General features: G+C 54.6%; 9 protein-coding genes across 9 annotated transcripts; 3 read left to right on the top strand and 6 right to left on the bottom strand.

Annotated features, from left to right (window-relative positions):
- Positions 1–1279: 1279 nt before the first annotated feature.
- Positions 1280–1990, top strand: W97_05626 (uncharacterized protein; the record flags this gene model as incomplete). The annotated part of the gene is made up of 1 exon (XM_007783360.1): positions 1280–1990. The coding sequence occupies one exon, from the start codon at positions 1280–1282 to the stop codon at positions 1988–1990; it is 711 nt and encodes a 236-aa protein (XP_007781550.1).
- Positions 1991–2758: 768 nt separating this feature from the next.
- W97_05625 (uncharacterized protein) lies at positions 2759–3802 on the top strand (the record flags this gene model as incomplete). Its single annotated transcript, XM_007783359.1, has 1 exon — positions 2759–3802. One exon carries the CDS (start codon positions 2759–2761, stop codon positions 3800–3802), a length of 1044 nt encoding a protein of 347 aa, XP_007781549.1.
- A 629-nt stretch (positions 3803–4431) lies between these two features.
- Positions 4432–4867, bottom strand: W97_05624 (uncharacterized protein; the record flags this gene model as incomplete). The annotated part of the gene is made up of 2 exons (XM_007783358.1): positions 4432–4668; positions 4727–4867. The coding sequence occupies 2 exons, from the start codon at positions 4865–4867 to the stop codon at positions 4432–4434; spliced, it is 378 nt and encodes a 125-aa protein (XP_007781548.1).
- A 1248-nt stretch (positions 4868–6115) lies between these two features.
- On the bottom strand, positions 6116–6867 carry W97_05623 (uncharacterized protein; the record flags this gene model as incomplete). Its single annotated transcript, XM_007783357.1, has 3 exons — positions 6116–6355; positions 6453–6674; positions 6724–6867. 3 exons carry the CDS (start codon positions 6865–6867, stop codon positions 6116–6118), a joined length of 606 nt encoding a protein of 201 aa, XP_007781547.1.
- A 1933-nt stretch (positions 6868–8800) lies between these two features.
- W97_05622 (uncharacterized protein) lies at positions 8801–10252 on the bottom strand (the record flags this gene model as incomplete). Its single annotated transcript, XM_007783356.1, has 1 exon — positions 8801–10252. One exon carries the CDS (start codon positions 10250–10252, stop codon positions 8801–8803), a length of 1452 nt encoding a protein of 483 aa, XP_007781546.1.
- Positions 10253–10563: 311 nt separating this feature from the next.
- W97_05621 (uncharacterized protein) lies at positions 10564–15886 on the top strand (the record flags this gene model as incomplete). The annotated part of the gene is made up of 3 exons (XM_007783355.1): positions 10564–10798; positions 10851–15435; positions 15496–15886. The coding sequence occupies 3 exons, from the start codon at positions 10564–10566 to the stop codon at positions 15884–15886; spliced, it is 5211 nt and encodes a 1736-aa protein (XP_007781545.1).
- Positions 15887–16059: 173 nt separating this feature from the next.
- On the bottom strand, positions 16060–17666 carry W97_05620 (uncharacterized protein; the record flags this gene model as incomplete). Its single annotated transcript, XM_007783354.1, has 2 exons — positions 16060–17158; positions 17218–17666. 2 exons carry the CDS (start codon positions 17664–17666, stop codon positions 16060–16062), a joined length of 1548 nt encoding a protein of 515 aa, XP_007781544.1.
- Positions 17667–18744: 1078 nt separating this feature from the next.
- W97_05619 (uncharacterized protein) lies at positions 18745–19589 on the bottom strand (the record flags this gene model as incomplete). The annotated part of the gene is made up of 3 exons (XM_007783353.1): positions 18745–18775; positions 18827–19002; positions 19062–19589. 3 exons carry the CDS (start codon positions 19587–19589, stop codon positions 18745–18747), a joined length of 735 nt encoding a protein of 244 aa, XP_007781543.1.
- A 3873-nt stretch (positions 19590–23462) lies between these two features.
- Positions 23463–24603, bottom strand: W97_05618 (syntaxin 5; the record flags this gene model as incomplete). The annotated part of the gene is made up of 2 exons (XM_007783352.1): positions 23463–23494; positions 23565–24603. The coding sequence occupies 2 exons, from the start codon at positions 24601–24603 to the stop codon at positions 23463–23465; spliced, it is 1071 nt and encodes a 356-aa protein (XP_007781542.1).
- Between the last annotated feature and the right edge of the window lie 97 nt (positions 24604–24700).

The following is a 24700-nucleotide window of genomic DNA, read 5'->3' as shown; positions in this document are numbered from 1 at the left end:
TGATACAGCAGAACAATGGAGCTTATTCAGTCAGAAAGGAACCGCTCTCTTCAAAGTTCCAGTGGTGGGTTGTTTCTAGAAACTATAGTGATTTTTGCCTCCCGGGCAGAGAGGAAGTTATTCGAAAGCCATTTCGCCGTGATCGAGTGCTGGTGAAAGTACCGGAGTCCATACGACTCCTCGGCCGCTCCTCCGCTACTGCTTCACCCAAAGGTAAGGCCAATGCCATACCTCTCTCGCAGCTCCGAGCGTCATGGGAATCAAGGGGACTTTGAGAACTCCGTTTAAGCGTTGTGATGCGAGTCCTTCCAAATACCTTCCCTTATGAAACCTGAGCGATGAGCGAGCCCTGCCGGTTCACACTCCCCTGGCTTAGATCGAACTAAAGCTGCGGCGGCGCATGACTACGTGCACAAGACTTTCTGGCGGAGCTGAAAATTAGGGCTTAATTATAGTAATTCCCAAGAGCTGAGGGAGAGACCGTTCGAGGCTCGTGATAGGGGGAGTTGGATCAGGGACAGGGGGAGCGGCTGGATGCACGGGCCCAGGCACAGAAAAGCTTGTCTGCACTCTGCGATGCCGGACAGCATGCAGATTTGCAATGCTGCTCCTCTAAATGAGCTTATGCAACGTTGTTGCAGAACACGAGCGCATTCATAAGGACATCAAACTCCTTTGTAATCTATGGAAGATCATGGCGACAGTAGTATCTTGGACACCTCGGGCGGGGTTGTTTGTCAAGCGCTCGACCTATCGATGGCGTTCAGTAAATCAAACTGTATCCGTATCCTGAGCCAGCCACAGACAGCCCGAACCCGGATTGAGGTACCGGACCATGGTTTAATATCCCGCTACCTGCAAGTGTTCAGCGCTGAGCGTCCGGCTTGGCTTACCGTTATGCGAGATACCGTGGATCGTTCATACGTCTACGGAAGCCAGTTCAAGCCGTTGCGCCATGCACATTTCCGCCTGGAGTACATGTAGCTGGCGCTGGCCACATGTGAGGAGTTGCTGCATCCCCGGTCTTCCTGCCTTACTTTTTGTGTTTACAATTGCTTGTCTCCCACATTCCTTTGAACATCGTTTCTTTACTGCCCCGCTTCGTCGAACTCGAGCTTGCCGTTTGCGTGAGAGTTAACTCGCACTTGCCATTTACTTGCTCTCTCCATACAAGTACCACTCGCAATACTCGTTACCTAGAAACAAATCGTACAACTATCGCATCAACCCATTATCGTCACGCAAGCATCGCTCAGCACGTTCTTCCGCCAACATCGCCATGGCCGCCCTCACGCTAACGGCCCTCCTCGCCCTTGCGTCGACCCTTCCCGCCATAACCGCCGCTCCCATCCCCGCACTCGCCTGGACACGTCAATGCCGGTGCATCTCAGTCCCCTCCGCAAGCCTGGGCTACATATTGCCCGCTTCCGCCGAAGACGCCTGCACTCGCATCGGACCTCAGCTCGATAAATGGCGCCGCAGAAATTCTTACGCTTATGGCGACCTCTTCGCATCTGGCCTCCGCACTGATGCGGCGTCGAGGGCAGGTGTGTTGAGGGAGGCGCTGCCGGTACCGACGAGTGCGCTGATGCAGGGGTCGAGGGAGGGATTGGCTGAGGAGAGCAGGACTATGTGTCGCATTGTTAGGGTACCGGACGAGGAGGCAGAGAGGCTGTGGGAGGAAGAAGGAGAATTGAATCTGATGCTTATTCGGTTCACTTTGTTTGTGATTGGAGTGATTTTGGCGGTAGAGGTCGTGGGATTGGTGCGATTCATGTGGGTGGCACCTACGCATTCTTTGTGCCCTAGCAAGACCACTGACCTAGGATATAGTGCACGATGGGTCCTCGCGAGAAAAGAGAGTGCTATTCGGCTTGATGGTCAGGAGAAGGCTCTATGGGCGATTGCCGATGAAGAGGATAGATGCAGCAATGCGCATATTCTTACAGAGAAAGAAACGCTCGGCGTATGTTGCAACGGGGGGAGCTAATGTTCTGCACATAGTGACGAATATAAACATCGTTCATGGCCTGAGAATCAGGCGCCTGTTTCTCCTCTATTGATGCTTAGCCTGACAGCCTTGGCATTGCTACGAGACTCGTACAAGACAAGACTATGATTGAACAGCACGAAGAAAATATGCTCTCGGGGACGTGCTTCGTCGAGACAGTTTACAGCCACGTGCTTCGGGATTGGAGATGTAAATGCATCTGAAAGGGGTACTTGCAGCTGGGCGCACGGGAGGATTATCACGTGACTGTTTGGGCGCTTTGCATCCTAACATTCGTGTCCCGACATTATCCAGCGGTCGAAATGTGCACAACGCATCAATTACGATCACTGTCGTGCATGGCTTGCTGGCTCACTCGGACGAACCGCTAGTTGTGCATCAAAACCCCATTCAGCGCGATTCTAGCTCGTGCACCGCTGTTCATAAGCGCTCAGATTGCAAAGTAAGTTCAGTATACCTCAGATTCCATAGATCAGGATGCCTGTCCGCACTCACCTATGGGTATCTGGCATAATAGCAGTCCTCACTGGAAGTGAGGTCTCTGAGAGCTAGTTAGGTGTAAGCGTGATCTTTCGTGGAATGCCTCCTGCTACATTCCTCACTCCGCTGTTTGTTATGCTTAGACCCTGGCATGCATCATGCCATCACCGGATCTCTTCGAAAGCAGCTCCTCTTTTCATGAGATCTCCACGGTCCATGTCTTACTTACTCACGGTCGTCGTCTCTCTCATATCATAGTCCATCGTTATGTATCTTTCATTACCATCGTTGTCGCTGGCCCTCCAAGCCCTTTCCTCCCTTACCGGCCGCCGCCAGGAGCACGGATTAGACCCGCACAAGCGATACAACCCTACATCACAGCATGCGAAGGTCGATGCAGCATATATCAGACGCCAAATACCGCACCCCGAGCCCGAAGATCCTATGCCAGAGCCCGTAGAGGAAACTTCCACCACCAGCGCCAGCTCGAGATATATTTACACCCTCTTTATACCCTCGCCATCAGCCCCACCTATTGCCATCACAAAGCAAAGCCAGGTGGAGACGTCTTGGGTCCCCCAAATCACGATCTGTGTGCTTCCGCCTCTTGCGTTCTTTGCCGAGACACACTCCACGTTCAGCACGGTTACCTCCGGACCACCATATAGAAATTACTCGATATCAACTCCGCCCGGCAATGGAACATGCTTCACAGAATACAGCCCTACACTCACCACAATATGCGCAACCGTGCTTAATGGCCTTGCTAGCCGGGTTACAGTCTCCGAATGTAATCAGGAGATCACCTTCTCTAGCCACTCCGACGCGCATCTGGAATCGACAACACCGTTCGTCTCCGACGGTGCGCTCATTACACCCGCGCCAACCATTCGGCTCGTAACAACCTATTACAGAGCGCCATGGCAAGCCCTCACGACTGCCGGTCCTCCCTCAGACGTCGACGTCACAATCTGCAGCATCGTCGACGGCGAGGAGCAGTGTCTTGATATAGAGGAAGTCTGGGAAGTCAAGATCGTTACTGTAACCAGCACCCTCACCACTACGGTCGACCTCTCGACCACGATTACCGGACCGGCGATGATCATGGTGGAGACGTATCAGGCCACTGTGACTAAGAAGTTGACGATGTTCAGCCTCTCGACGGAGCTAGTGCTGCATTACGAAATCGAGAAAGAGACGACTATGCACAGCAATAGGACGGAGGCGAGAACGACTACAGAGCCCCCGGCCACGCAGACGTTGACGCTGGAGTATGCGCCGGGATATTCGCCGGGTGCACCGGGCGAGTAAGTGGCTGGAGTGCGCTTTGAAGTAATCCGGCATGTAGATGATGGTGTTGTAGGCCCACTACTACGGATACAACTACGACTACAACGACAGCCGCATATGGTACAATTACGCAGATGACTCAGAAGCCTTCATTCACTCCTAAGCCGGAGTTCTCGCTTCCTTACTTGTAAGTCTTTAACTAGAACTTACTCAGCTACAATGCAGTATTGAGCCAACTACTGACGCGTGATTGAACAGTCCCGGGATACAGTCATGGCCCATAGATGACGATGACTAGTTGGCATCATTTGCTCATTTCACATTCTTACTCGATGCTTCTCTCATCGGCTGGTCTGCCGTCACCGCTTCGTATAGATATTACAGAATGTTAGCACGCTGGCCGCTTACCACAGCCTCGGCCTCGAGGCTCGGAATCACCAGAGCAGCACTGGGAAATGATCCATGCATTCCGCTTTGTATCTCTTCGTCGTAGAACTTTTCCTCTACGGCATGCTGTCTAGCAGGTCTGTAAAGCAGCTTTCAGAACCTTATACAATCCGTACTCCTAACATTCCCTTTTCACACTCGCGCTCCGTTACCGCGGCGCCGTTGACATGCGAGACTTTCCCCGCATCCGAGCCACCTCACCCTTAGACGGACTCTCCATGCTTCTCTATGCCTCGGAACATTGTGCCATCGGGCAGCTCGACCTTTCCTTCATCCAAAAACACCAGAAGGATGCGGACGTACTTCTCCTCAAGAAACCTCGTCGCTCGTAAAGCCACTCTGTTGTGCGGCCCTCTTGGCGCGGAGTGCCGGAGGACGAGACCGGATTCCTCGTAGTGCCGGGTGAAACCTTCTGCGCGCACATTTTGCTCTGGCTCGGCCTGGGTTTGTCAGCGCCTCTGTGTTAGTTGCTGCGCTTTCGAACGTGGGAACACCTACGTGGTGGTATCCGGGAATGTCTTCATAGGCTCGGTACTCGTTCATGAGGAAGTGGCAACACAAGAGTTCGTCGTTTTCGAGCGCGTCCAAGCATCTCTGGAGGTGTGCCCTAAGCTCATGCAGTTCTGTCGATGCTGCCATGATGCTTGTATGCCATCCCTTACTGGATGAGCGAACACGCCTCTTATATGTAGATTTCGTTTGCCCTTCCAGCTCAGCATCACAGTTGTATACTCTTTGCTAGATGGTAGGGTTGTCCAGCAAACCGCAAGTTCAGATTGGGTGGGGTCATGAGCAGTGAATCATGCGATACTCAATCCACTGGAAGATTGCTCGGCTCCTCGGCTCTGCTTTAACTTCGTATCATACTACATTCTCGCCGCTCTTTTTTTTAGTTACTCTCTTCGGCCGCTTCATTTGAAGATGGGGAGCGATGAAAGGATGTCACGTGATTGGTAAACGAACATCTCAGAGCTTGTTCATCTGTGGCGTTGACATCTATTGGAATAACGTCTCCATTCTCACTACGTGTAACACCTCCGCTCCCGCACAACATGTAGAAGCAAGGTTACTCCACAGAAGCTCTCGAAGGTTCTCTAAGCTGGCGGTTCATTCTGAGACCCCGGCTTTGGGTCAGCCTCTTCGTCTTGAGCGCCTTCTGCTAATTCCCCGGAGCTGGAGTCTGCAGACTCATCGTCCTGGGGATTGATGACTGATAGCTCCCAATTGTAGTGTCCCAACTCATCCTGGTATGCTTGACTGGTGGGGTCCTGAAACGCCGGGTTTGTGGGAGCGGCGCGTCGATGGGGTTACGCGTCTGGGTATCTTGTAGGGCCTACACGCCCTTGAGCATGCTCGCGAGTCTCGTCGATGACGAATACACAGCACACCAGCTTGTTCAACCCGCTGGGGTTTAAGCGCCGCTGGATACCTGCTTGAAGGGATCCCAACGATGTTTAAGGTAGTGACATGTCCGGAAAAGCATTGAAGTGCTGACAGGAACACCGCTTCGCCAGAAATTGACCAGTGTGTCTGGCCATCATGCAAGGGATGAACCCGCGTCTTATAACCGGGTTTCTTTTTGTATTTGACCAAGCAGATGGTCCGATCACGCTCTGTTAGATGTTTGATGTTTCAGCAAATCTACATGCTCAAGATTGCCCAAGATTAGGTTGCTCATGTCATGGTACTTATGACTCTGAAAATATCTTCAGCTTCCACGTTCCGCTTCCATGTTCCGCTTCTTTGCACATCGATCTCCATCCTCGCATAGCTTTTCCGTCCACCCGATCCTGCATCTGCCTCTGAACACACGCAACATGAACAAGACACTTAATCAACACGTCCGCTTTCGAAGTCTGACAGACTTCTCATCCGCTGCTCTTTCATCTATCTAGTTGGAACAATGACGAACTCCTTCCTCGCAACTCTCAAGTGCATTTCTGTATCGCACCTCAAAGCCGCTGTTGCCTCACTGCCCACGAGCGCCACAAGCTCCGCGAGGACCGCGAGGACGACGAGGACCACGTGGACCATGAGCACCACGAGCACGAGGACCTCGCCAAGTCCCCAATGCGCCTCCACGCCCTCCCCGACCCGCGAGCGCTTGAAAGAGGCTGGGAAAGGCCTCTACGGCAGCCCGTGCTCCAGCTCTCCATTCTGCTGTTGTCTGTGCTGCCAAGGCTGTAGCATCGGCGTCTAGCTGCGCCCCGAAAGGATCCCGCACCCCGATGAAAATCAGGCCGTCCGATAACTGCAGCCGGCCGGTGTCCAGGAACTCCGTGATCCTGATGATTGTGGTCTCATCAAGGAGATTGGCCTGTAGGTTCAGTCTCGAGTTGTTCTGGGGATACGTCTCCGGATCTAGCGACTCGAGCCCCTGCACCATGAAGCCAGGTTGTAACCAGGTGGAGCCGGCGGACTCGGCCACGGTGAAGCCGCGGAGTGGCTAGATTGTCAGTGTGGATTCCGTGCATCAGAGGCTGAGGAGGACTTACATCGTGAGTCAGCTGACCGCTCGCAAGCTGCCATTGAAACTCCCTGATGATGAATACGCAACTGTGGAAGTCGAAAGTGTTCAGTGCATCTAGACGCGTCTGGAGATCTCGTCTCAGCTGTTCCAATGCCGCTGAGTCTGCCATCTTGTGTTGCAAGGAAAGCTTGGTGGTTTCCAACAGTGACAGAACGGGGTTGCCTCCCACTCTGGTCGATAAAGGAGGAGCGAGAACGTCCCTTATGAGTCTGATTCTGTTTGTTCCTACGCTTAGCAACCTACCTTTCTACATTCAGTTGGATGCTTCCATTGCTCGCTTGCTCCTCAAGCATCGGCTTGTTCATTGTTTTTAGCTTGACCGCGAAGTGCTATTCAAAATCTCACGAGACTTGCTGGCCGTCACAAGGGTGAGAGGTTCCCGTAGAGAGCTTGCTATAGCATACAAGGCTTGAACGCTAGTGATGGCCTTGTACAAGATGGCGAGGGCGACACACGATTCAGCCGCCCAAACTTCCTGGTTGACGGCAAATAGAGCCATCCGGAAGCTCCACCCTGCCAGTATCCAGAAACTCCAGTATCAGCCAAAGGTACTCCTCGTCCATCTCGAATGTATTCAGAAGGTGTTTTCTCTGCGTCACCAAGAGATAGCCCAGCTGAGGAGGTTCTCCCGGGCGGCGACTCGGGAGCGTCAGATGCTGCAACGACATCGTTTTGTCTGCAGATACCACGACGAAACGGAACCGGTGGTGGCTGTTGTCTTGTTGGGTATGCACATGGATGTATGGAACATTGACTTTCTGGAAAACTCTAGAACCTAGGTATACTTTCCCGTATGTAACCACGTACTATTTGGCCAATCGCTTGCCCCTAACGGACGATATACTGCTTTGCAAATCCTGCGACAACAACGTATTAAGGGAAGTCTGACTTCTGTGCCGCGACGGAGGATAAGCGAGCAGGTTGTGGTCGACGTACACGATAGCGAGGTCTCCGCGGATCTGACCCATCCTCACTCCCCGTCTTCCGGCAAGCAGTCCCATCCTCCAGCTCTACCCTCCCCGTATCCAGAAACTCCCCTACTAACCATAAATTCCTCTCTACATCCTCCGAGATCTCCAGCGCGCTCAGCCTCATCCTCGTCATATTGAGTAACAGATAATCCGCCCCCGGACGTTCCCACACCTCGGGCCTTCGTAGCGTGACATCGTGCTACCAGACCTCGTTCTCTTTGCGGACTTTGAGGGGATCGAAGCGGTGGTATCGGCGATCATCTCGGCGAACGTAGATGTGGGATTTGGGGGGTGTTAGTGATGGGTGTGTTGATGGTTGGTTATCTTGGGCGTAGGGGATGGGGAAGACTCACCCAGTCGAGAATACGGGATCGCCATTGGGGGATGATGTACATGCAGCCGAGGTAGTCGGGCCCGTCAATCGCCCAGGCCGAATTGTAGCCACCATAGCGCTTCCAGTTCATCGGTCCTGTCACCGGTTCTGCCATTAGTTCTGCCATTGGTTCTGCTACTGGTTTTGCTCCTGGTCCTGTCATGCTGTGCTGCTGATAGTTCCGAAGCGATCTGAGTGGTACTGCACGGGCCTGTGGAGCATTCCGTTTAAGGATAGAGCGTTAAGACCGGTTTGTCTGCCAACTATGAAAGACGGGGCGGAGACGACTCTTGTAAGGGAACCATGTTGTAGCCTGGGCTAAGCAAGCTAATTTCGCCTTCGCTAGATGTTGCCACATGCCCCTTTGGCCGGTCTCTTGCCTACTGAACAGCTGTACTGCTTTGCAAACACAGTGATATCAGCTTAGGATCTACTGTTTGTGTCGGCAGCGGCGGATACGCACGCGACGTGTGATTACGACAGGGAGCAGATCCCGGTTGGAATGATGTTTTACGTGGGTGGAGTGTTGGACGTGCCTTATGCAGCAAATCTCGACTTTTAGAGATGATACGAAGCATATTGTCGTGCTGGAAACAGACCGCCCTACACGCTGCATCTGAACACCTAGGCTATTAATGTTGTCCAGAAGTACCGCAGCGCCGCAACAGGCAGTCGAGAGAGGGAGAGCACCACACAGCTTAATGGACAAGCTCATCTTTTCCCAAGAGATTTGCCATCGGATCTTCTGCCACAGTTCTTTTACGCCGGTACTCCTCCATCTCCTCCTCGGTGATGCCGCCCTTCATTTCGTCTAGAGTCCGCTTCTTAGCTTTAGTGTCCGCCGCAGCCTTCTCCTCTCTGTCAGGTCCGTTCGGGATGTGCCTCTCCAGTGCCTCTTCTTCCTTCCACGCCTCCGCTTTCGGGACCTCAACTATGTCTGCGGCTGTCCTCATGCGGGTTGACTCCTCAATTGCAAGTCTGCCCTCTTCACCTGTGCAGTAGCTGTTTTTGACTGTGGAGTGGCAGCAGGCGTAACCCCACTTGAAGTCGGACCACCAGCTTCCCCAAACGGAGGTGTGGTTGTGAATGAAGATGTCTTCCGGGTACTTTGACTTTGGTTTAGTCTTCGGTGCTCCCTTGACTCCGCCTGTTTCGTCGTATTCAACATAGCGCTCCGATTCGAGAATGGCCGCATCCCGGAGCGCTTTGTTTTGAACCAGCGCTTGGTCGCCATACTTCTCGGCCAGCGCTTTACGCTGCTGCTCTTTTCGTTCCTCCGCCTCCTTGGCTGCCTTCTTGCGGAAGTATTCTCCGCTCGTTGGGTTTGCTTGCAAATGCACCTTGTTCTTGTCGCCCCTCTCTTGCGTCTCCCACGCATACCGCTGCGCCTTTTCAAACTCTGCCGCATCGCCGGACGCCCGCATGAAGCCCTCTTCCGCCACCAGCGCTGCGGCGTTATCGGAGGTGGCCCCGCTGTCTACCATACTTCGGGTCTTCGGGTCGTACTTCGCAGAATCGAGGTCCAGGTTGAGCAGGTACTTGGCCGTGTCTTCTCTTAACCTAAGATTCCTCGTCGACGTAGCCTGCTGCCTCCCCATGTCCGTCTCCTCCTCATACTTCGCGCCCTCATCCCCATCCTCCTCCCCGTCCTCCGTTAACCTCTTCTGCCCATCCTTCCCGCTCTTCATCTCCCGCTTCATGTCCTCCAGCTCGTTGTACTCCTGAACCACCTTCTCATACTCCTGCGCCTCATACCCATTCCACCGATCCCTCTTCGCGTCCCACCCTAGCTGCACCTTCTGCACCACCTCGTCAGCCTGAATATCCCGTCCCGTCCACCTCGCACCGGCTTTCCTCGGCCGGCTCAAACACTCCTTCGTCTTGTGCGTCAGCGCGCCGCAGTTCTCGCACGCGCCCTTGCGGAACTTGGTCGCGGCGGGGCCGAGCTTCTTGCCCCGGTCGTACCAGGCCGAGTCGCCTTTCTGTTGTTGCTGCTGGAGACGCTGGTGCTCGAGGTAGTCGGAGTCGGAGGAGGCGAGGTCGTCGGTCACGTAGAAGGGCTTCTTGGAGATGAAGGAGGGGATGTATTCGTTGCGTTCTTTGGCGGCGGCGGACACGTCGGCGGGTTTCTTCGGTTGGGCGGGCGGCATGTTGGTGGTTGGAGGAGGTAAGATGTTGGGAGAAGTCGTCAATGACGGAAGTCGTGGGTTGGAGTGCGAACCGATATTGTGGCTCGAAAATGCGGCGTTCGGAGGTGATGTCGCGGTGATGGCTGCGGATTACATAAGCAGCTTTACGCGTGATGATGGCGCTCTCGCGCCTCGACTTCAACCCACTGCGCTCTACCCATTGGTCCTTCTTAATTCGCCTTTACAACGAGAATACAGCGAAGTCTGATGCGAATGACGCGCCATGCTACTCAGACATCACTACGATAGCAGTCCGACCGATCAGGCGCCCAATGGACACATTCCGCTTCCGCCTGAACTGCATCGACCACTACCAAGCCAACCCCACCGAGCTTGATCCACCGTTACAGCGCAGCTCAGGGCCATCACAGCGGCACAATGGACCTCAGGTACCCGTCATACGGGCGTTCGGCGCTACAGAGACCGGACAGAAGGTGTGCGCTCACATCCACGGCGCGTTTCCATATCTATACCTACAGTATGACGGGGATCTGAGCGCCGAGGCTGGTATATCGCCTATGTCATGCCGCAATATTAGACAAAGCTAATCGCTGTATAGTCGACACCTACATCCACAATCTCCGCCTCTCCATCGAACATGCCCTTGCAACTTCCTACCGCCGCAACCCCTACGACGGTCGCAGCGCATTCGTCGCCCACATCTCACTCGTCAAGGGCGTTCCCTACTACGGCTACCACATCGGCTACAAGTTCTTCCTCAAAGTCTACATCTTCAACCCGCTCCATATGACCCGACTAGCCGACCTCCTCCACCGGGGCGCTATCCTCAACCGACCGCTGCAACCGTACGAAAGCCATCTCCAGTATCTTTTACAGTGGATGTGCGACTACAATCTCTACGGCTGCGCGTACATAGACTGCGAAAAGGTCAAGTTTCGCGGCCCTGTACCGGACTGGTCTGCGCTCAGCAGCACGGTGCATAGATGGCATGATCAGAGTATACAGCCTGAGTGGACTTCTGAAGCTGAGCAGTTCCCGCGGCAGAGTCATTGTTCGATTGAGGTTGATGTCTGCGTAAGAGACATACTTAATAGGCGTGAAATTCAGCCTCGGCCACTACACCACGACTTTGTCGAGCGCTTCAGCCATCTGGCGCCTGGTGAGAGGCTGGTGCATTCGATGGCTGGTCTGTGGCGGGACGAGACAATAAGGAGGAAGAGGAGAATGGGTATCACGGATCCGAGTAGTAGCCCTTTTCCACCCGACGTGCTGCTATCGATGTCCGCAGATCCGAGGAATACGGAGACCGGCGGATGGATTCACGAGGAAGAGTTTAAAGGTATGGTGCAAGGGTTGATACAGGAGGAGCGTGCGAAGATCGGTGATAGGAAGATCGGCTTCGATGATTTTGTCAGTCCTGCGTCTGTGGAGGACAGGATACAAACAGCGCTGGAGAGCGTGGAAGATCTCTTTCCGGAGAAGTTGCGTAATTCTCAGGCGACCCAAGCCGCCATTGATGACGAGTTTGATGATGAGGGATTAGGTGGCGACGAAACTATCCTGGTGGAGGACAGCCTTCCTAGGATAGCTAGTGACGACATGACTTACGATTCTAATGAGGACACAGCTCGGGAGATTGCGTTGACGCAGAGAATACAAAAGGGTGTTTATGCAGAGGAGAAGCAGAGCTTGGGCGAGACTATTGAATACGATGACGAGCTTAAGCCGGACGAGGAAAACTATGGGGAGCAGTTCAAGGATCCGGAAGATCCTGTCACACTTGCTACAAACGGTGCCGCTAGCCAGGCAGAGAGCCCCCGGAAGATACGCCAGGAGCTGGACCATTATGAGAAGTTAATGGCTCGCTCTGCGCAATCTTTACCCCAGGGACCTACAACTACAGTTTTCAAGCGGAGCTTAGAGCCGAAAGATAGCAGCCCCAGCAAGAAACGAAAGGTGTCCCACGTCGGAGCTCTGCAAATACCTGAGACTCAGTCTCGTTACATAGGAAGCCCGAAACGGGCCAGATCGCCTCTCGCGAGACAGGCGGAGTTTGAGGACGGAGTAACCGATGCTGACTTGCTCGGTCTAAGTTCGCAAAAGAGCAATGGCGATGGCTTTGGCGTACTCAGCCAATCATCCCAGCGCAGCATCAAAGCGCATGGCTCCAAAGGACCGAATACCCTGTCTTTCCCTGTAGTCAAGAAGACGAACGAGACGGATGAGAGTCTGAGACTGAGCCAGCGGGCTGGCTTCTCGAATTCGCAGAAGTCACCGCGGAGGTCACCGAAGACGCCTGCGCCGAAGACCGTCTCGTTCGAGACACCAACAACGGACTCCCCAGTGACGCCGTGGACTGATCAGAGGCTTACCTCGACAAGCACAAGCGAAGACGAGCCGAAGCATTCTGCTGAAGCAGTACAGCTAGCGGCCAACATGGCTTCTGCGTTTGGCGATGCGTCCACTCATGGTGATCGAGTCCTTTGCTACGGTTCGCTGCCTCCCAGTGCACAGACAGTGGAATTGACCATGCTGGAACTAGGCTTGCCACCGGTCATCTACCAGGACGCTTACTACAGCGACGAGAAAGACGTTCCAGACCGGCCACGTGAGTATGCGGCTCGAGAGTTCAAGCTGGAAAGTAAGACGGTGCCATATCTGCCCACGTTTGATCCTACAGGTACATCGCCAGCCAGTTTCGGCGAGAAGGCTCCGATTGTCGTGGATAAAGCGAAAGAGGAACTCAGCCACCGCCGCCGAAGGAAGCAATGTACACTGCGCAACTGGGAGATTGCTGCTCCTCCTCCGACTTATGCGGAGGTTGAGGAGTGGCTGCGGAACGAGAAAGAGCAGAAGCCTACCGCTGGGAAGGGCGAGATCGATTCTGAGCTGATCGCGCAGCCCCTAGCCAAGTCCTATCCTCCGCCTGAGCTATCTCAGATTGACGGACCAACTCAAAAGAATAAGCATGGTTTCAGGGACTCGCAGAAGCAGAAGTCCAGTGTGCAACATGTGACGCAGTACATGAGTATTATGAGCCTAGAAGTACACGTTAACACTCGAGGCACGCTTATACCCGATCCGGAGCACGATGAGATCTCTTGCGTCTTCTGGTGCGTCCAATCAGATGATGATGCGCACGAAAATGACGGGCGACCGCACATTGGCATACTGGCTCTGTCTCCAGAGGACGGCGTAGCCAAGAAGATCGCACGCCAGGTCTCCATCGAAGTCGAGTACGAAGAAGACGAGCTCGACCTCATCAACCGCATGGTCGACATCGTCCGCTCCTTCGACCCGGACATCCTGACTGGCTACGAGGTCCACAACGGCTCCTGGGGCTATATGATCGAGCGAGCAAGGTTCAAATACGAGTACAATCTATGCGACGAGTTCTCGCGCGTGAGATCACAATCTCATAGCCGCTTCGGCAAGGAGGCGGACAAGTGGGGCTTCAACCACACCTCGACCATCCGCGTCACAGGAAGACACATGATCAATATCTGGCGCGCCATGCGCAGCGAGCTGAACCTCCTGCAGTACACTATGGAGAATGTGGTCCTGCACCTCCTGCACCGCCGCATCCCGCATTACTCCTTCCAGGATCTGACGGCGTGGTACAGGAGCTCCAAACCACGGGATCTAGCCAAAGCCATTGACTACTTCACCACACGCGTGCAGCTCAATCTCGACATCCTCGAAGCTAACGAGCTCGTCTCCCGCACGAGCGAGCAAGCGCGACTCCTTGGCGTCGACTTCTTCTCCGTCTTCAGCCGCGGCTCGCAGTTCAAGGTCGAGTCGCTCATGTATCGCATTGCCAAACCGGAGAATTTTATCCTCGTCTCCCCCAGCCGGAAGCAGGTGGGCCAGCAAAACGCGTTGGAGTGCCTGCCGCTGGTCATGGAGCCGCAATCGGCGTTCTACACGAGCCCTGTGCTCGTGCTGGATTTCCAGTCCCTGTACCCGTCCGTTATGATCGCGTACAACTACTGTTATTCAACATGTCTCGGCCGCATCACGAGCTGGCGCGGGCAGAACAAGTTCGGATTCACGGATCTCAAGCGCGAGCCCGGGATGCTGGAGCTAGTAAAAGACTCGATTAACATCGCGCCGAATGGAATGATGTATGTGAAGCCCTCGCTGCGCAAGTCGCTACTGGCGAAGATGCTGGGCGAGATCCTCGAGACGCGCGTCATGGTCAAGAGCGGCATGAAGGCAGATCGCGACGATGAGCCTTTGCAGCAGCTCCTGAATAATCGGCAGCTGGCGCTCAAGCTCATCGCGAATGTTACATATGGCTACACTTCCGCTTCCTTCTCCGGCCGTATGCCCTGCTCCGAGATTGCGGACTCCATCGTCCAGACCGGCCGCGAAACGCTCGAGCGCGCCATTGCGCTCATCCACTCCGTTCCTGAGTGGGGCGCAGAAGTCGTATACGGTGACACCGACTCCCTCTTCGTACACCTTAAAGGCAGAACCAAAGACCAGGCCTTCATCATCGGCCAAGAGATCGCTAAGGCAGTCACGGACACCAACCCGCGCCCCGTAAAGCTCAAGTTCGAAAAAGTCTACCTCCCCTGCGTCCTCCTCGCCAAGAAGCGCTACGTCGGCTTCAAATACGAAACTTCCACACAACAGGAGCCAGACTTCGACGCCAAAGGCATCGAGACCGTCCGTCGCGACGGCACCCCCGCAGAGCAAAAAATCGAAGAGCAGTGCCTCAAGCTCCTCTTCCGCACGTCAGACCTCAGCGCCGTGAAAACTTACTTCCAGAAACAGTGCGCGAAGATCATGCACGGTAGGATCAGCATCCAGGACTTCCTCTTCGCGAAAGAGGTCAAGCTGGGTACATACTCCGACCGCGGTCCCCCACCCCCAGGGGCGCTGATCGCCACGAAACGCATGCTCGAGGATCGAAGGGCGGAGCCGCAGTATGGCGAGCGCGTGCCGTATGTAGTCGTCACTGGCGCGCCGGGCGCGAGGCTCATTGATAGGTGTGTGGCACCGGAGGTGTTGTTAGGGGATGAGCAGGTGGAGCTGGATGCGGAGTATTATATCGGGAAGAACATCATCCCTCCACTCGAGAGGATTTTTAATCTCGTCGGGGCGAATGTGAGGCAGTGGTTTGATGAGATGCCGAAGGTGCAGAGGATCAGGCAGATCAGCTCGCTGCCGGCGGGGGCGTATGGGAGGGATGGGAGCGGGAATGCGCTGGTTGGTGGGCCTGGTGTGGGACAGACGAGGAAGACGCTGGAGAATTATCTCAAGAGCAGTTTGTGTGTGGTGTGCCGTGCGAAACTGCCGCCTCCGCCGCCCAACCGGTTCGCAGCTGTGCCGCCGCCACCGCCATTGCCGCTCTGCGACAAGTGCTCAGCGGCTCCTAGACGAGCGCTGCTGGCGCTGCGGACGAGGCTCCAGCTGAAAGAGGAGCGCGCCAGGAATGTCGATCTGGTTTGTCGCAGGTGCTCGGGCCTGGCGTTTGGCGAAGAGGTGAGGTGTGATAGTCGGGATTGTCCGGTCTTCTATACGAGACTCAAGGAGCGAGCTGCGCTGGGTGCGCTGAGGGCGGGTGTTGGTGGTGTGATCGAGGCATTAGAAGAGGAGGAGGGTGTAAGGCAGAGGTTTGAGTGGTAAACTCGTATGTCCTGCATAGTTTTGATTGCATCGGGAGGAGTTGTATACCAACGAGTGTACCTTTGTTCGCTGTCGCGGATGCTCTCATTCTAATGAGACACGTAGGAAACGGCTTGTGTTTTTTCGTTGACTCATATCGGTTCTTCTAGTCCTAAACAACATTATACGTTCTGTTACGCAGATCCTAGGACGTTCATCCTGTTCATTACCCGCACCGGCATCCCCTCCGCCGGCTTCGCCGTAGCCCTCAGCTGCTGGTACGCCTCATCAGCCCAGACATCATACACCAGCCCCTCCTCAACCCATTTCCGCAATCCCTCTGGCGTTTCTCGCTTCACCTCCTTCCCTCCTCCAAGGGTCTCATACGCCGCACGAACATCGAACCTCCTAACAGTCATGACAAGAATAATCCTCGCCTCCAGCAGCGCTAACTCCTGCCCAATACAGTTCCTCGGCCCCTTCTCAAACGGCCTCCACGCGTCCTTAGGCACACTCGCCGCGTTCTCGAGCAGGAACCGCTCAGGTTTAAACGCCTGGGCGTCCGGACCCCAGAGATCGGGGCTGCGGTGCATACCCAGCGCATGCACCCACACCAGGAACCCGTCCGTCGGGTACTTCTCGCCGCTCTTCGGGTCATGGAGATACACGCCTGGGAGGCCGCGCCGTACGCTCGAGGCGGGCGGGTAGAGACGCAGAACTTCGCGGATGACGGCGAGAGTGTAAGGCAGGGCGTTCAGGAGGTGCGGGGAAGTTTTAATGAGTTCGGCGGTCTGGGAGGTGTCGGGCCCGAAGACAGAGTCGTGCTCTGCGCGGATGGCGGACAGGCAGGAGGGGTGGGTCGAGAGGAGATGCAGGGCGTAGCAAATGGTGCTGCTGGTCGTGTCGTGGCCCGCGAAGACGAAGAGTTTGAGCTGGTCGAGTGCGTAGGACCGGAAGGTCGGGTCCATGTGTTGGGGGCTTTCTTCGCTGGGGTCTTCTTTGGTCCTCTCTTCGCCTTCGGAAGGATCGTGGTAAGACTGGAGGGCTAGGTCTATGACGGTTTTCTTTCTCGGCTTTCGAGATTGGGCCCCTGCTCGTGAGGCAAAGCGTTCGTCAAGTAGCCTGTTGAGGTAGCGGTCCATACGCCATTTGTTGTACCTTTGCATAAATGGCCGCATTGGATTGAGGGGATCCAGTGGGTTGGCCGGTAAGAGGGCGGGCGTCCAGCGGACTTGGCTCAAGAACGCTTCGACGAGCTCGTTGTTGGTCTCCTGGGAATTAAACGAGTGGTCACTGTCCCACCCAGGGTTAGCGTGTGGCTACAGAGTCCAGAGCCCATGCTGAGACCTTACAGTACGACTTTGCCTATGATATCCACAGTGACTTTAGTGGCGGCTTCCTCAAGGGGGAACACGTCGCCCTTTTGAGCGTGTCTATTAAGCACATCGGCGAAGACAGCTGCGCTATCTACGATGCCGGGAACGAGCGTCATCAGATTCGCCGCAGAAAAGCCCGGATTGAAAATGGATCTCCATCTCTTCCACTCAGCGCCTTCTAACGTGAGCATATTGTTCTCGCCTGATAATGCGTAGATAATGTCTTTTAAACTCTTATGTTTAGGGAGGAAGAGCTGTGTCGTGACCTGCTGCGCGAGCTCTGGATCCTGAACCACTAGCATATCTGCACCGAACGGCCAGGAGCTAAGGTAGAATACCGGGCCCAGGTTGTACTCTCTCTGTATGAAATGGCCATAGAGGTGTGGGTGGGCGCCGCGGGGGCATAGGTCAGAATATTTTCCCATAATTTTTAGATGGCCCCATATCGGATCAAGAGGCGGGCCCGGCTGTAGACGGATGTCAGCATAGGCCTTGAGCTGCTGAACATTGCTGGCTGACCAGTTCCTTGAAGATTCTTCGCTGTCTATACAGCGCAGCAACAAAGCGGCCGATCAATCCTGTTATCAGCACCACGAACGCCGTTGCAACAGGGTGTGCTTGGAGGACGTTCATCATTGCTACCTGATAAACGTGGTGGTGGAAAGGTTGAACGTGTATCACCAATGCAGATTTGGGGGCGGCATATATTGCGTTGATGATTGCTTCGTAAGCGCCATTAAAACCAGCTAAGGTGAGCGGCGGAAGTGCATGCCTGGTGTCTCACATTTAGTGCTTACTGCCCACTGAAGCACAGCATACACGTGAGTTTTGTGTCTGGGTTCGTTGGCTGGAGGGACCACGGGGACGGTGATTGGACAATGGGGCGGCGGGGGTAGTGGTCACACTGTTTCCCATACTGTTTGTGGCGGCTAAGATGCATACTGAAGTATGGTTGGGGGCCAGATTTGATATCACGTGATATCACCAAGTCCATTCCTATATGATCTGCAATCTTGAGTCTAGAACCGAGATCCTGAAGATGGAGCTGAGTCCGAGCACGTTTAGTCAATCAATGCCCATGTCGTTGAATCACGATTCAGCTCAAGCGCGACCTTGATTGTAAAAACCCAACATCATGAAAACTGTCCCACCGATATCAGATACGTTGCTTAGGCACATGGCGCGCATCAATGATTGAATTCACAAACCAATCACACGGCCAAAGAAAACTTGTAAGGTCATCAAAATCACGTTCAAACGCATCAGTTCGGGCCCAGTCACGGTCCCAAGAGAACTTGAGATAATGCAGTGTATTTTTTCTAGATAGCGGCGGTGTACAAGGAGCAAATGACACCCCGTCAAACAAGCCGCACACCGTTGAATTGAAATTTTTGATTTCTCGTTGCCCATCCCCGGAGCCACTCATGCTGCTGTTTTGGACGTCCTTTGGAGATGCCCGAACTGCAGGCAGAGAGTACTCCTCCACGCTCGTCAAGATTCCAATCAAGCGTTGTAGCTGACGTGGACGTGGTCCCTGGTTTGGTGTAAGCAACTCGAAGACAAGACTAGAAGGGAGAAAACTGACCAGTGGTTCGCGGTGATTGAACCTCTGTCCTCCATGCCGCGCCATTGCGACCAAGGCTTGACGGCATCCTGCGATGGGTTCCAGATCTTCTGTCCCCAGATGACGTACTTGAGACCGAGAGAGGCACGGTTGTTCATAACCCACTCAGCAATGGGTGCACCGCTCTCAGTCCTCACCTGTGGCAATATCAGTGTCTGTTCCTTTGCTCGGTCATGGAAGGGGGACGAATGCTTACGCCTCCAGCTGATGAGCACATCAAATCGTTGGCCAACCCGCAGCAGTGGTCGCTGGTACCCGGGCAAGCGCAAGCCCTGGTGCAGTAGATCTCACGGACTTTGCCGGGGTTGCCGGCAACGATCTTCTTGGCGCCATCAACAGCTCGTGCTTTGCAGGCTCCGACCGCTGGGAAGGCTGGGGTGGGATAGCCGCCGCCGGTTCTCGGGACACAGCACTTGAAGTCAGCCGGGCCAGGGCACAAGCCGCTCAGCGTGTTGCCGCTGCACTGGGAGGTCCAGCGGCAATTGCCACCACTGCCGCAAGAGGTCTTGGTGCAGCACCTGATGTCGGCGGGAGTGCCAGGGCAGGCACCGGTGATGGAAGTCCCGCCTCCAGCGGAGCATTTGGCAGTGGAGATGCAGGAGCCTGGAGCACCGCCAGCGCCAGTGCAAGGGCCGTCAACGACAGCGCGCTCAACGAGGGCGCTGGCTTGGACGATGGGAGCCCCAAGAAGGGCAGCGCCAAAAAGGATTGAGAAGATATGCATCTTGATTGTGTCTGAATGAGTGACTTGGTGTTTTGGCTGGATAAGAGAGTGATGGACTGGATGAAGGAAGATATTCTGAGCGGAAATTGGTCTACTTTATATATTCAGTTGGAGCCCATGGAAGGCCCGATTCGTGCAGTCGGCCTGTACAAGTTCTACAGAAGACGATATTTGGACGTTCTTGGCAGGACGCTGCAACACAGGCCTCCAGTTCCTAAAACAAGGAATACGAAGCATTGTGTAGATTAAGGAGTATGGGGTAGCGAGGCGGCCTCAGCACGGGCGTTCCAGATCTCAGGTGTCTGCTAGGTGCATCAATTGAGCTGCAATTCTGTGTTACACGTGCCACCGAGGTTGTCCGCGGTATGGCCATTGTGGCATCCGTGCTGTTGTTTTCGCTCTGGAGTGCAGGTCTAAGAAGGATCATGCTGCAAGGCACGGATGCCACAGCCGCGCCGCTTGATCGTGCGGGAGGTGCCGCTGTGAGCCGCAGGGGCCTCCCGCATGCTTGGAGCCGCATGGCGAACAGGGTCAAGCGAACTTTGCTCGCTTCATGAGAAACACGCGAACGCCCTTGATCTCTTTTGTCGATAGTCAATGCATATGCGGGCCATACATAGTAACTGGAAGGCAGGCAGCGTGGAGCGTGCACACTGCTTGCTGTGCACCGCCTCAACCCCTTTGACGAAAGCTTTATTCCCCTGTTTCGGATGGCACACAAGGTTGTATCTCGTGCGGGGCCCCGCAACTGTTGGAATCTTTCGTGGAAGGCTTTCGGTGAAACCTGATCGCGTACCCAAGGAAGGCTATCGTGGAGTGGCCCTTTCGTTGGTGAACGGGATTCCCTCCGGCTGTGAAACGCGAAACGCAGCGAATACTCGTGTCAGCGAAGCCACAAAGCCCTTCATAGTGGCAATTGCAGGTACTGACCATCTCGGACTGAATGCATGTCACACACTGGAGTTGAAGGCCTAGATCTGCATAGTGTGGCTGAATTCAACTATCTGAGGCAGGCGCGCAGCAAGGAAGGGAGGTCCTCAATGCAACTATTCGTACATCCTAGAATCCAGAAGGTAATGGCATGTTCAGTACCCCCTCGGTGATGTAATATGATCCAAGGGGAAGCGAGCTTTCATACTCTATTCCGCATCATTGTCTTCCCGCCAGCTGACATACCTTATGCAGGGAGCCATCAGCTTCAATCCCTGTAAGTGTTCATGCACTTCTCACCGGTAAGGTAGGAAGCGGTTCTAGATGGTCGTCCAATGTACGTGTATCGCACAGCGCTGTAAGGTCGTCACGCTTCCAGCCCGAATTGGCTTCAGCATAGCACTCTTACGGCAGCTGTCAAGGTGGAGCCGCACGGCTAGAAATGAGATACCAGGTTTGACCATGGCCGTCAGATGTAGATCTAGCCCTTATTGAAAAAATATTGATCATAGCGTGCAGTCTGTACATTAGCGTTCGGGTGTTGAAACGCGAAACACTAGAAACACTCACGTTGTCGTGGTTCCTCCTGTCATTTGACATGCTCACGTGATTAGCGCTTTGCAACCCCATCACGTCCTTCTCCCCCCTAACCTCCTCAGCAAATAACTAGCTCGTCAGCTAAGCATAGGGCCTGACGTGCATCAGACCGTGTCCTTTGATGCTCGCGTAGCCCACCTCAACAGGATCTCAAGGCCCCGGCGGGGCTTTATCTGCAGACAGCATGCAGGTCATCATAAAAGGTAGGTGATGGTTCAAGTCGTCCATATCACGGCTGAGTCTGCGACTCAATGGGGTAGGTCGGTAACGCAGACACGACGCCCTCTTCATGCCTTTCACGTCCCATAGTCGAGGTCGCATAAAACATCCGGTGGCCAGACCTGGCACAAAAGGCCGAATCAATTGATAGGACCAAGTCGGGAGCACTTGGAGTGAGCAAGACGAGCAGTCATATTCTCTCCTGCCAATTGCACTTCGGCAAAGCAGCACGGGCAATCCACTTTCCGACATCTCAAGCTTCTGCGGTCCGAGTTGTGCAGCTTGACACGTCCAAGTAAATTTTTCGCCTACGTTGAGCCAGCATCCCTCGATGCATATCTCCGCCGGCCAAATACAAGCGGGCCTAGATGTCGCCTGTTTTAATATGCGAGCATTGGAAAGCTACTACGGTTGATTGCCGCACACTCGGCTTTCGGGCTATCCTGTGCGGACGCCAAGATGACATCCAGACTTTCATGCCTTGTCAGCTTCAGTATCCTCTGGCTCTCCAGTCAGTGGTATGTCGCCATGGAATCCACTATAAGCTCGAACAGAGAACAACACTCATCCGAACACGCTGTCTGAGCGATGGAGTGAGACTATCTAATTACCTGACGTATCTGCTATTTGGGACAGCCACCTTGTGAATTCCCGGTCCAACATATCTGATACTCGCAATAGGCCTTGCAGGCTTTGACTTGTGCTCAGAGGCTCCGGGTTCAAAGGTGGTGGACGGATCGATCCGTGGTTGCAGCATTGACGGTGAAGGGGGTATCAGTTCGACTCCCAAAACCATCAGCGTTGTCCCCCGATGGAGTGCCCTGGTTTACATGTTGATCCTCAGCAAAGCCATCAGAATAAACCGCCAGACCCAAAGTTCATCGACCGCTCAAAGTACGCGCTTCTAGAACCTTAATCGAAACGAGACCTCGCAAAACTTACCAACGGAGTGCCTCTTCCTGCTAGCATAGCCCACAAAATCGCTCGACTTGTCTACGTCCCTTAGCCTTGCCGCCCTCTAGAAGAATGACTTGGACCGTGATTTACTCCGGTATATCGACCACGAATTCACTCCATCGTATCAGTCTAAACTCTATAAGACACCGCCCTGATCTTGGACACAGTTCTGTGGCCGCATTACTTACGAGGGCGCTACGGGAAACTAAACTCGAGGGAAGCTGCGTGGGTACGACCGCGGTTGCTTCGACATCTTAGAGGCGGAGGTAGAGTAGTGTTTGAAAGAGAGATCTCCCACCCACTGATGATGGTCCCTCGCTCGAATCTAGAACGATACTGCCGAAGTTGACATTGTGTTCATAGACGCGTAGTATAATGGGTGTATGGGCTTTTCGGATTAGAAGCGTTGGGCGTATCATAGCAATCATTCCAGAAGTCTTATCCCAACTGCAAGTGAGTATTTCAAACAGTGCGGCTTGGTTGAGTGTTTCTGCACCCAGAGACTGCCCAAAGTGTATCCGTTCGGAAACCTGCAGAGTTGAAGTACGACTTATCACTCCGCGTCCTTGAGGCCTGAAGGCCGAATCAGTATTGGAAGGGCGATCTGAAATCATCAAACGATGTAAATTCAGAGCATGTTCCTCAAACAAAGAGAGAGGTAGACAGAAGAGAGCCGAAGGGACCTCATAGAACCAGCACTCGAAGTTGACACAAGACTACGAAGTATACGAAGGATCTAGTAGGACAGCGTCCACTTGACGGCGTGCGGCTATGGAGCACAACCACAAAGTATATGGGCAACTTATATAGCAGAATCCAACTCTTGGAGGCATGTGCTAACAAGCAAGGCTTCGAATATCTATCAAACGAGTACTTCGTAATTGATGATGGTTGTCAACAATAATGGAGTGCTATCCGCTTGCTAGCACTTCCTCGGTAAACACCGGATAATTCGTGTGGGAAGACCCATCTTGAGCTGCTCCTGTGCGCCGAACGCGTCTATACACGCTGGACACGTCGGCAAACGCTGTCCGCGGGACCGTGACTCCTTGATGGCTCCCTAGGCTCCGCAGCCGCGGCCTGTACACCAAAATGTCCCTCCGTGCTGTGTCGGAACGCCGAAGAAATGCTGAAAGCTTACAAACGAGACCAAAAGCACACTGATAGGGACTATCCCGCAATGAGCACCCAGAGCAAGAAAACTGCCACCAAATCTGTTAGCCACTATTCGCCATGCACGCCTTGAGAAGCTAGGGAGGGGCGGAAACTCACATATCATCAACACCCCAAACATCTTCGCCACCAACCACCGGTTCCCACTCACGCGGCCCCAATACTTCATCAGCTCTCTCTGCGCGCCCTCCACATTATCAACCACATCCTCCGTGTTCGCATCGATCCTTTGAATCGTCTCGCCCTGCTCCGAGACCATCTGCGCCAACTGTCCAAATATGCCCCCCAGATCCGCCATTGTCCGCTCGATCATCTCGATCGCCTCGCCCCGCTGCTGTATATAGGTGTTGGGGGCCTGCGCCTCCTCCATCATCAGAAGCTGTTGGTCCGAATGCGGTCCTGCGCGCGCCAGGGCGGAGCCGCCTGAGAAGCCGGGGTCGAGGGAGAGGAGGTCCTGCTGCGAGCCGCTGGTCGGGCCGTAGCCCGGTTTCGGCGACCGCCCTCGCTGCGGCGTCTGGTACAGCGGCGAGTCCGTCCGCGCGGTATCCAGCGCCCCAGACCCTTGACTATGCGCCGAAACACTGGAGACGAAGTGCTCGGTCCTGCTCTTCGAAGCCAGCTCGTTCTTCGTCCGCGTCTCGAGCACGTCTCGAAAGTTCTTCGACACGCCCGCCAGGTTCTTCTGCAGCGATATAACCACCTCGTTTGCGTGTTCGCCCTCCTGGTCGCCGCCTCCTCCTGCCCTCCCTGCCCCGGGATGTTTTGCTTTCGACAGCGCCTGCAGCTCCTTGATGTTCCCGTTCAGCGCATCGAGCTCGTGCTTGATCACGGATGTCAGCTGCGCGATCTCCACCGGCCGGTCGTCGAACAGGGTCTTCCGTTTCGCCAACTGCGCCAGCCGCTCCAGCTTCGCCATTGTGGCGGAGATGCCCCGGCCGATGTCTGCGGCGCGCCGGGCGAACTCGGAGCGCTGGCGCGGTGTCGGCGCGGAGCCATTGGCGGCGGCTTTTTGGGAGGCGGAGAGGAGGGATTGCCGTTGTTGGGTGGTGCGGGAGGAGGCGGCGCGCCGTTGGGCTTCTTTGAGGATCGAGCGGAATTCGAGGGTGCGGTCTTGGATGGAAGTGGGAGTGGCGGCCATGGCCGGGTAAGTGGTGGTGACGGCGCTGTACATGCAGGAGGGTGTGTGAGTGTGGACTTGCACTCGAGGCGCTGTTGGGTTTGTGTGGTGAGACGAT

This window comes from Coniosporium apollinis, assembly GCF_000281105.1.
Source record: "Coniosporium apollinis CBS 100218 chromosome Unknown supercont1.26, whole genome shotgun sequence".
Classification (NCBI taxonomy): Eukaryota; Fungi; Ascomycota; class Dothideomycetes; genus Coniosporium; species Coniosporium apollinis.
The sequence above is the reverse complement of the archived record's forward strand: the minus strand, read 5'-3'. Positions and strand labels throughout refer to the sequence as shown.